This window comes from Cebidichthys violaceus, unplaced genomic scaffold (genome assembly GCF_023349555.1).
Source record: "Cebidichthys violaceus isolate CVI_PGR_0920_01 unplaced genomic scaffold, fCebVio1.0.p SCAF_10, whole genome shotgun sequence".
NCBI classification, from domain to species: domain Eukaryota; kingdom Metazoa; phylum Chordata; class Actinopteri; order Perciformes; family Stichaeidae; genus Cebidichthys; species Cebidichthys violaceus.
In genome coordinates this window covers 4,192,780-4,204,174 of record NW_027176263.1, presented here as the reverse complement: position 1 = coordinate 4,204,174, position 11,395 = coordinate 4,192,780, and the positions used below count along the sequence as shown (strand labels likewise).

General features: G+C 36.0%; 2 protein-coding genes across 6 annotated transcripts; both read right to left on the bottom strand.

The window, feature by feature from the left end:
• Positions 1 to 6,206, bottom strand: LOC137877439 (CMRF35-like molecule 8). 3 transcript variants are annotated; one of them, XM_068717375.1, is made up of 10 exons: positions 6,156 to 6,206; positions 5,367 to 5,684; positions 4,919 to 5,221; positions 4,665 to 4,773; positions 4,337 to 4,434; positions 4,196 to 4,230; positions 4,032 to 4,088; positions 3,592 to 3,666; positions 924 to 968; positions 1 to 70 (listed from the first exon to the last, which is right to left on the bottom strand). In XM_068717375.1, exons 1-10 carry the CDS (start codon positions 6,199 to 6,201, stop codon positions 56 to 58), a joined length of 1,101 nt encoding a protein of 366 aa, XP_068573476.1. In that variant the 5' UTR covers positions 6,202 to 6,206; the 3' UTR covers positions 1 to 55. The 3 variants fall into 3 exon arrangements, with proteins under 3 accessions (XP_068573476.1, XP_068573492.1, XP_068573483.1); XM_068717391.1 differs by having other exon boundaries at positions 4,665 to 4,701; XM_068717382.1 differs by lacking the exons at positions 1 to 70; positions 924 to 968 and adding an exon at positions 2,696 to 3,426.
• A 287-nt stretch (positions 6,207 to 6,493) lies between these two features.
• Positions 6,494 to 10,911, bottom strand: LOC137877424 (CMRF35-like molecule 1). Of its 3 annotated transcripts, none has more exons than XM_068717344.1 (9): positions 10,843 to 10,911; positions 10,228 to 10,557; positions 9,747 to 10,076; positions 9,498 to 9,618; positions 9,287 to 9,384; positions 9,169 to 9,203; positions 8,088 to 8,165; positions 7,896 to 7,958; positions 6,494 to 7,783 (listed from the first exon to the last, which is right to left on the bottom strand). In XM_068717344.1, the coding sequence occupies exons 1-9, from the start codon at positions 10,886 to 10,888 to the stop codon at positions 7,736 to 7,738; spliced, it is 1,149 nt and encodes a 382-aa protein (XP_068573445.1). In that variant the 5' UTR covers positions 10,889 to 10,911; the 3' UTR covers positions 6,494 to 7,735. The 3 variants fall into 3 exon arrangements, with proteins under 3 accessions (XP_068573445.1, XP_068573453.1, XP_068573461.1); XM_068717352.1 differs by having other exon boundaries at positions 7,896 to 7,955; XM_068717360.1 differs by lacking the exon at positions 10,228 to 10,557 and having other exon boundaries at positions 10,843 to 10,884.
• Between the last annotated feature and the right edge of the window lie 484 nt (positions 10,912 to 11,395).

Here is an 11,395-nt window from a genome sequence, read left to right as displayed (position 1 = left end):
AGACATGGGATAGAGATTGAATCTCCAGCCTTCACTGACACGTTACTGACTGTAGTTATGCTGTGAATTCCTGCAACAAGAACAAACAAAGCATTTTAATGGTTGTATTTACTGACAATAATCTTCCTTCATATGACCTGCATGTTGTAGACGTTAAAATGATCTGTTGTTTTACATAATAGGTCATTGTTGTCTTAAAAATCAATGAAATGCAAAAATGGAGATTATTACTTGTCTAACTAACAGTTATCAATATTATCATCTTCTGACATGACCATTAGAAGCATACAATATATGCTCAATTATGAAATGATTCCAGTCGCTGACCTGTGAGTCCAGTGAGGATGAGAAGAAAGCTAAGATGAACAGCCATGCTGGTGAGTGAGCAGGCAAATCAACATGAACCAGCGCACAGCAAGACTGATTGTCTACTTTCTAAATTTCATAAATATGCAAATGTAATAGTTCAAATGTGTTTTCCTCCTACTGTGGGAAAGTTGCATTTCATTGGTTAGTTAGAGTCTATGCAACTAGAGCATACTTCCCTAATATATTTTACTGTAGACTGGGTATGAAGTCCACTAAATACATTTAAAAAAAAGATCTTAAATTAGAGCTAAATGATTTAAAAAGTACAGAACTAACATATTTGAAATGACTGAAATACAGGAAGCAAAATAAATATTTACCCTTTTAACAGTTTTTTGCTTTATAGTAACCACAGAGCTGTACATCACGTCCACATCACTTTTAGGATATAACCTCTGGGTGAGGGACATAATATGAAACAGATGGATTTTGATGGATTTCCAACAGTTTTATTCAGCTGCAGTTGATGGAATAAGAATTTAGTTTTAAATATTCTTCTGTAACCTTGTTGAACTTGTTCAATATAAATTATGTTTTTTGTGTGTTTAAGTTACCTGGGTCAATATTGTAACATTCCAGTAAGTGACCTCCTCTTCAGCCTGTGTTGAAGGAGCAAACCAAATATGATTTACAGAACGACTAAACAGATTTAGATTAAAATATCCATCTCTATTAATATATTTAGCATTTCATATGGTTACTGTATTCTCTTGATAGAATTCCACAAGCACAATATAACCACTTATATTTTATCGAACAGAAATATTAGAAATCCATTTGCAAGAAACAAGAAGAAATACAACATTTTAACAGATACACTGTTTGTATTGTTCCTTCCGATGATTTTTGTGTTTTTGCTATTCATACCCAATGTTTTGTATATTAAATTATGTGTCCAGAATTTATGAAATATAACATGTACAGTATAATGTCAGACAAAACAACATGAACCAATGACACTGGTAGACGTCTGTACAGCATTCTACCACCTATATCTTAGTTAATATGCAATAGTAACTGTTACAATCTTGCCTCCTCTTAAGCAAGGCAGTTGCATCACATAAGTTGGCTGATGAAGTAAATATTGCATGTAGTCACATGGTATTTTGTTCCTGTTATTATTAGTAAGTATTGTACACAGTAAGTACTCCATCCATCTACTATCTGGTGAGTAAATATTCTCCATAATATCTGACAACCTCCTTTTGGGAACACTGGAGGCACTGGTGATGACTGATACATAATAATGAAGATAACCAGGTACAGTGGCAAAGTTTAGACATTTTGTTGAGTGAAGCGGAACATGGGGTAAAAATTAAGTAAGGTTGACTTCTGTTGCTCAAGACAGCTATGTGGTTTTCAAAAAAAGCTACTTCCTCTGACTTAACAAATTACAAATAGATTTCCCACACCACATCTTTATCTATTTTTAAATCTGGTTTGCTCTTGGTCTGCAACATGTTGATGAGGAACAATGGTGGCAGAGCACACTACAGGATCACTCACAGTTTACGAGCTCTATAATGGATTAATTAAAAAAAAAATTCACAGCAGACATTTTGACATAAAAAGCACAGGTCTTACAATAAACATTAAAACAATGGCACCATTTGATTCAAGTGCCCCAGTGAGCTATGACAGTGTGAGCCAACATGCACAATACTACAACCCTTAAACTGAAGCAGCTAAATGGACTTTTGACAAGGAAATGACCACCAACACAGAAAACAGAGGGTTCAAAAGTTGCATTTTTTTTAAATGTATGCAAGTTCAGTGATAGTAGTTATAAACAAACTGAAGGTGGCAGTACAGGGCTATTTGAACACTTCCAGTGGGTTTTTACCATCAGGTTAACAATACTTTGAGGCTGCTTGCAGTCCTGACAGTAATGCCAGTGAGACAAATGAAAGGCAGCAAATACGAAGTGATTAGTATTTAAATAATACAACAGAAAATTTAAAGTAATATTATTGCTGGTCATAATTAGCACCGGTAAATTGGTTTTGGATTTAAACTTCAGGTGTAAGGTGATATGTTTGTGGTAAGTGATCAGACATGCCATTTTTACATCACCCAACTTTAATATTCTTGAAAATGATCACGAAAGATGGGGGACATTGGGTCTTTAAAAGGGTCTTTTAAAATCTTTTACATTAATTTGTCTTTTAGTTTAGTAAACTAAGACAACTCCTCATCATGGCATTTTTTTACATGAGGATCAAGACTTGGGTTGTTATTGGATGAGTCGGTATATCATGGATAGTATTTAGTATATGCAAATTTGCCACAGCATGCCCAACTGGTATGTCCGATTTCATCAGAAAATGTTTGTTAGCTGCAGCCTGGCAGGGGGAGCTGCTGGTGAGATCTTAAAAATTAAATTAAATGACTGGCTGTATTATGAATCGATAAAAAGTGAATACAAGGAGAAGATTTTTAGATGATGTAAAGTATGCTATGAGCATTGCTGTGACTGTGTCATGATTGAGGTGAGGTTTTGAAATAGCTCTCTGAAAGTGTTAGGTACTGTTAACACCAGCAGAAGTTCACTAGGGAGGTTTCTACCAACTCATCATAAAGTATTACAAACAGGAAACACGATCAAACTACAGAGGAGCGCAGCTCTCCACCAGGTGTGTCTGCAGTGAAATTAAATTAACGATAAGAAAAAGGTCGTATTTAAGAAGTAACTTTGTTTTATGAGATACAGTACAGTGAGTGAGCTTGACACATTGCAATTTGACACATGAATAGGTAAAATACATTTTACAAGATGAATTTGAGATGTTTAGACACATGGAAACGATGCACTATGTGTCAGGATAACATACTTATGTGAGTTTTAGGGCTACTAAATAATACAACAGTTCCACCTAAGACTTGTGGTGTCAATGGTATTGTAAAAAACATAGCAAACAAAGAGGGAAACGCTTCTTTGAAATGTATGCAGAACAGGAAAAAGTAGGGTAAGGTGGAACAACCAGGGGTAACGTGTGCTAAGCAGCACTAGTGCTTAGTCAATGTGCTGTATGTAACATTATCGTCATTTGCTTCAACCTGTTGGGAAAAAAGAAGTAAAAAATGACCATATGGAAGGAAGAAAAAAATTTAAATTTCTCAGTTTGGGAAAAAAGTTACAAAATCTTTAAAAAAGACCAACAACAAAATGTAAAAAAAAGTAGTGAACATAAGCATGTGAGTTTCGGTTTTGCTCATATTTACCCTTTCAGCATTCAGTTGCCTCATGGAAACCACAGAACTATACGTCACATCCACATCACTCTCAGCAGTTGACCTCTGGGTAAGAGAGGTGAAAGATATGAAGGAAAGGATTAAGCATTTTCTGTTTTTGATGAATTACACATTGTTTTATTTTGTTGCAATTGGTAATGGTATAATAAGATATTATATTAAATGTGCCAATACGTCCTTAAGAATACTTGCATTTTGCAATACAAATCATGTCATGTTTGTCTTTTATTTTCAAGGACTTATTGGATCCCTTATTAATAAAAACGTACAAGTAGAAAATTGCGCAAAACAGGAATATGAAATAACTACATGCAATGGTACAACCCTGCAGCCTGCACAGCTATGGAAAGGGATAGTAGATTCTCAGAAAACTCTGATTTTTCTTGATCATCTCTGAAGTTGTGAATTACCTGGCTTGAAGTTTTCCTTGTGTGCTTAACATTACTGTATGTTACTTCCTCTTCAGCCTGTGTAGAAGGGGCAAACCAAAATTCAGATAAAAAGACCACTCTCAGTGCCTTTATTCTGTGGTTCATTATAGCCTTCTTTGTGAAAATAAATAAGTGAATCTTACCTCTGTCATAGCTGATGATGCTGATTTGGTCTGCTCTAAATGTGAAACAGTAAAGACTCTGATTACTCTCAATGTAAATATAAAATATTAAGAAAATAATATAATAATATAAATCAGATTAATCAAAGTTCAGCAACCTACTGTGTCTTTTCAACATGAACCAGATGAACAAGGCCACCATCACAGTGAAGGTCAACACACTCAAAGCGATGATGATCATCTTTAGGTCAAATGAAACACTGCAGCATAAATATATATAAAAGCACAAAATGCAAAGTAATTAAACAGAATTCATCAACCGTATTACACACTACAACTCTACACCATTTATAGTAATTTTATACCAACCAGTCTAATTTTTCCTATAACACACAGACATACATATATATGTTCCTTTATAACTGTTGTATTTCACCATTAAATGATCACAGTTCTCTAAATACTGCATGCCAAATCAAAGCCTTCTGACCTGTGCTGTTCACCCTGAGCAGTGGTAGGTGTTGTTTCTGCAAAAACAGAGGTGAGATTCACAAGCTCAGGAGTGGGTGTAAAGGTGTTGCTTGTATCTGTAACTGTGGCTATAACCCAAAACAAGACCATAATGAGTAAAATGACAATATGTATTCCTTATTTCTCTTCTATGTTTAATCAAATGATTTACAAATGACTGGACAAAAATATTTATAAACATATATGTTTTACTTTTCTAATTGTCGTACTTACTTGTGGTAGCTTGCTCAGTAACAGTTACATGCACAGGCATCTGTAAGTCTCCCTTAACACACTGATACCAGCCGCTGCTCTCTGTCCTCAGTCCACTCATAGTCACAGTGAAAACATTGGGGCCACTTGCATTGATGGTAACTCTTGTTCCATCGATTGATCCAGAAGATCTAGTTGCCACACAAGAGCTGCCCAGCCTGCACCACTTCATTTCTCCAGGGTTACTATAGTAGCAATTGATGGTTATATTGTCTCCTTTAAATCCTGTAATGTCCTGATGATCCACAGTGAGACTGGGTGTACCTTTAGGGAAATCAATAGAGAATTGTGGGTAGCCTCATAACAATTAATCTCCAAAGCAAAAAATGAGACCCTGCTTATTTTTTTTCTTCTAAAGTGTGAGTGTAAAGAATTGGAAATGTGCAGAAAAGACTTTAAGGACTCTTACCTCTGGTGACTGACAGGTGGAAATCCTTTCCAACATCTGCCCCGTTGTTAATCTCCACAATACACCAGTAATCAGTGTCTTTATCCGTCAGATCATTTACAGTTACAGTGAAGATTCTTTGGGTTTTGTTATCAGCGATTGAAAACTTTTTTGAATTTCTTTGGTTTGTTTTAACTGCATAATCGCAGGAGGACCAAGAGCGTCCTTTACACAAGTATTTCACATGGTTTACATATTGTGAGTCATAGAGACATGGGATAGAGATTGAATCTCCAGCCTTCACTGACACTTTACTGACTGTAGTTATGCTGCGAATTCCTGCAACAAGAACAGATACAGCCTTTTACTGCATATAAAGCAAACCACATTTGTCTTATACTTAATTGTCTCCAAATAACGTTTAATTAAGAGACAAATCTTTGTATTACTATTCTGTGTGACATTTGAAGAATTACAGAGTGTATTTAATTACTCATTCCATCATCACTGTGTATATAGTGTGCATTTTTTATATAACATCTTTACTCTGTTATAATTGTATATATTGTGTATTGTGACGTGTATTTTTCTTGTATTTTTCTTTTTTCTTTATATATAATATTAAGATTTTTATACCTGTAACCTATTGCTGCTCTGGAACCTATTGCTGCTTGTAACGAAATAATTTCCCCTCGTGGGATCAATAAAGTTACTATCTATCTATCTATCGATCTATCTATCTATCTATAATCTGACATAACCAGCTTAAACATGACTTAATATACAAATACAGTTACCCTTGTGACTGACCTGTGAGTCCGGTGACGATGAGAAGAACTCTGAGAGGAACATCCATGTCGGTGAGCGAGCAGAGTCAGACAAAAAACATCATGGGCTGATGCACTGACAGACTCATTTTCTACTTCCTTATTTTACTAAACATGCAATTGCAACTGTTAAAATCTCTCTTCCTCTTCCTTTTAAGGCAGTTACGCATATTTAGATTCAAGTGGTTTCCATTAATGAAAAAAACAAGTAAAGTACAAACAACAATAAAATACTTGAGTTAAAAATAATAGTACTAATTTATATTTTTGAATTTTCCGTTTTTATTTGCACAATAATGAAGAGTAAGATTTATCGCATTGTTTATTTTCATTTATTTGAGTCGGCCGTTTCTTAATTATGCCCAATATCACACCACACCCCGAAGTTATCCCACTGAATCGAACCCTAGATGTACTGGAGATTATTGATAAAGTGAGATAATCTGATTTTGTAGAAGTATGTAGAGGATCTCATTGAAGCCAGTGTGTGGATGGATTGGGGATGAAAATGAATAAAAGAGACAATTCACCTCACTTCATTATTTCTGGAAAGAGTCATTGCTGCTGAGTTTTTCCAATGTGTTTTTTTGGCAATTTGAGCACCACAAGCAGAGTGCCATCTAGTTCCATTATACTCGAGAGAAGACAGACATCTCTATGACGGAACACTTAGCAACTCACACCAAAACAATCTAGATCAGGGGTCTTCAACGTTTTTCAGGCCAAGGACCCCCAAACTGATAGAGAGATGGAGCAGGGACCCCCTACTATATACAGTATATTGTATAAAATTGTGTTTTATATTAAACTGGGCCTAGTGCCATGTATATACCTTGTTATTGTGCATTCAATACTAAGCTATTCAAATAATAAACAGGTTCATATATTCATGCTTTTATTTTAAACATATGTAAACTACAGTGAGTAGGGTGGCCGTGCCACTGCCATTTAGAAACACACCTTGCATGATAATCATGCATACAAGCTATTCAAACTGAAGTTTTTATTTTAAACATAAATGTAAAAACGAAAATGAGTGATGGCCTATTAGTGCCACTGCCATGCATAAACATACCTGTTATCTTGCATACAATACTGAACTATTAAAATAATGGACAGATTCATGTTTGGAAAAAAAAAAAAAATCAACCAAACATTTCGCGGACCCCCTGCAGTACCTCCACGGACCTCCTAGGGTTCGCGGACCCCCTGTTGAAGACCTCTGATCTAGATTCATAAATAGCATATTTTTTATTTTGGGGTGAACTGTGTCTTTAAGGTTCTCTCTGGATCATGGTACTATTGAATGTCAAGATATCAACTCATGGATGGAGAAGTTGCACCAAGAGATAATAGAGTGAGTTAAACCATTTCACTCTCAATGTCACTTCCTTTTAGTCAACATTCAAACTTCTGCTCTTACTCAATGCGGGTTGATTGATTTATCCAAAATGTTGAAAAATACACCTAATGAAGTGCACATCAGAATTACTTCATCAGAGTTGTCATGCTTGCAGGATTAATGTCCTCCCATCTTTTCTGATAATTGGCACTTATTCTGCTTTAGTGTGAAGTGTTGCTGTAGATCACACTTCCATCTACAGGTTCAACCTAAAGGGAGACAACAAGCACACAGAAGGGAACACTGAATAATTATTGACTAATCATAACCACAATAGTAATACATTTGAGTTATCAAAATTCATTGCAATGAATCACATACCATTTGTCGCACGCTGTCCTTTATTACAATGGTACTGTATGTCACTTCAGGAATATTTTTCTGCTGGAGGAGATTTGCAGTCAGAGTGATACAATTTCAGGGGAAAGACACAAATGTAGTCAGATGTGTTTTCAGGTGCCGCTGTCATTAAATAATGTGTTAAACAAAATAAGAAGTTCTCGTCTGGTTTACCTGCTGCTGGGCTGCTGCATGTTGAGTATGAGCAATGGTAGCGTAGTGCACATCAGGATCACTCCCAATTTGTGAGCCCTATGAGGAATGAATTTGAAACGTGACACTAACCCCATCGCATATTATGTTATGTTACAAATATTTGCTTTCTCCTGTCTAACAGCACGATTGTCTGGTAAATTTAAATTTAACTGGAAGATTTGCATGTCAGAGGTTTGCTCTTTTGGAGTATATGCCTGTGTTGTGTTGAAAACTGATTAAACAACAGGACTGCCATTAATCCCTTCCAAACCCTGTTTAAATGAAAGTAAACCTAATTATATTTATATGATCTGGAGATTTTGCGTATGTGTAAAGTATTCATATAGAGTACACATTATTTCCACTATGGGTTCAATAGTTCACAGTTGTTTTTCATACATGATTTATTGTTATCCTACTTTACATAGTTCGTGACAATGCTGCAGAGTATGCAGAACTGTCATTGATGACAAAATTGGATGGGTATCAGCTATTGGAGTACAGTTGTGCAGTTAGTTTTAGTAACTCAATAAAATCTATCTAAACAATGTCGAACAATCTTGGCACGGGGTTTCACCTCTCAAGCCACATTGGTCCTCAGCAAACCTCCAAAGAATAATTATTTAAATGTTTGATAAGAATGTAAGGCCACTGCTGAGTCTAAATTATTGTTCTGGTTATAAAAATATCATGATGATATTTTTGCCAGGTTTTCCATTTTTGCTGTTTTGAGCTGAAAATGAGGGTGAGGGTTATGTAATATATCCATTGTGTTCCTGGATGGGTTCTTTTTTTGGTTTAAATAGTGCAGTATATTACCATGTGCCATGCTGATGTAGATCTATTCATTTATAGTCAACTCACACTCGATGTAAGTATTGTATATTATATACTCGATTGGTCATGCTCCTTAAATGCTGTTATTGTGTAGTATGATCAGTCCAAATTTGGACATACAGTAAAATGTTTAATATACATGGCAAAGAGAAAATATGACAGTGTGGAAGATGACCATATATGTATTACCTTACTAATAATAGCAAACATGGCTATATCTTACCGCAGTGATGTCAGACCCCTCAGGCTTGTTCTTATCTAAAATACATACATTTAAAAAAAATTAAATAACTGATATTTTATTCATGAATTTGTTTCAGCAGAGATTACAAAAGACTTACTACGTCTCTTCATCATCATCCTCCATCCAAAAAAGGCGGAGGGAACAACTAGCAGCAGTAAGACGAGGGTGGTGGTGAGAATCGTAACCTTTGTAGAACTAGAAGAGAAATGCAGATCAGATATACAAAACGCGGTATAAACAGTAAACAGTATAAACAGTACAACGTATCAGTTGTTAAACTGTTCAAAGTCAAATAAAGATGTACAGACCTCTTGTGTTCTTGCAGGCTCTCTCCGCCTGTCCCGTTTATGGTGGAGTTTGTGGGATGAGCTGTATGTGGCTCTGCACTCGTACACAGAGAGGAATGCTGGGTAGTGGTTGGAGACGGTCCTGTAAAGTCATTGTTGTCATTGTTTCGGCATTTGATATTTGTTACCTGTGTTGTGTCAACTTACTAGCTTAATTTTTTTAATAACAAGTCGCTAGTTTATGAAAATAGAAAATGATTAATAGCTCACTTGCTGTTGTGGGGCTGATTGTAGTTGAAGTAGTTGAGGGTAACTCAGTAACAGTTACATGCACAGGCATCTGTAAGTCTCCCTTAACACACTGATACCAGCCGCTGCTCTCTGTCCTCAGTCCACTCATAGTCACAGTGAAAACATTTGGGACACTTGAATTGATGGTCACTGCTGTTCCATCAATTGATCCAGTCGGGCCTGTGACACAGGACCTGCCCAGCCTGCACCACTTTGCTACTTCTGTATGTTCATAGTGGCATCTGACAGTCACACTTCCTCTATCAAATGCGTTGATTTCCTGTTGGTCCACAAATAAACTTGGCATACCTTGAAAAAAGAACAATACAAAATGAGGCATAGTCTGATTTTATTATCTGAGACATATGAGAATCTCGACTTGATCTGTTTTTTTTTTCATAAAACCTAAGTAGTTCACAGAAAGGATTTCAACTGTGCTTAAACAGTCCATGTACTTTACCTGTGGCAGTGACTGACAGCTGAAAACGTTTTTTGACATCCTGTGCCATATTAATCTTCACAGCACACCAGTAATGACTCGAAGTGTCCTCATCTGTCAGATTATTGATAGTCACAGTAAAGATTCCTTTGCTTGCGTCATCAGAGATTGAAAACCTTCCGTTTGGTTGGTTTGTTGTAATAACTTGTACAGAGCAGGACAAAAAACTCTTTCCTATACACAAGTATTTCTCATGGTTTTTGTAACTCAGCCCATACAGACATGGGATGGAGATGGAGCCTCCGGCCTTGACTGACACTTTCTTCACTGTCACAATTTCACTGTGAATTCCTGACAAAACAACACCAAACTATTATTTTACAGTGGTGGGATCAAATGCCATCAGTTAGAGGTTAACCAGTGACATAGCTACATAACACATCTGTTACAAGTTAGTATCATTACTTAAATGTTTTTCATGAAAACACAATATTAATGACTCATATTAGTGTCTTGTTGTCAATTAAAATATAATGCTCAAACAGCATTACTGTATATGGGTAGCAACAATATTCGATTAATTATAAACCAGACTATGATGTATGCATAGAGTTCTAAATACAGCTTAGCACTTACCCATGAGTCCAGCGAGTATTAGGTGAGAAACAAATGGAAATATCATGCTTGCATCAATCTCTTGAGTGAAAGACCACTTTCAGTACTACGGTGGTTAATTTTAACTCTGCTGCTTCCTCATTTTAAAACTTTTAGTCCTCCTGCTATAAATCTATTGGTCATATGTTTATCTTTCATATTTGAATATGGGTGGGAGAGACACATCTACACATTTACAGAGGTTACTTCCCCAACCAAAAGACATAAAAGAGTAGGGAAGACTGCTGTGACTCAGCAGGGATAACATTAAATGAGAAAAAGTTGATCTACAGGAGAATACATATTTGAAAGCAATACAAAATGCCTGAGAGCCTTACAGCAATATAGTTTTCTATTTTTAATTCTCATTGGGCACCTGTATTATGTGTTTTCCTTTACAGAAACAAAGACAATTCCACCGGGAATTGTTGAAAAAAAAAATGCAGAATGCAGGAACTGAAGCGTTTGAAGCTCAACATTTCCTGAGAGGGGTATCCCAAGACCCCCATAATACTGATGCCTCTGTGTGATAGGC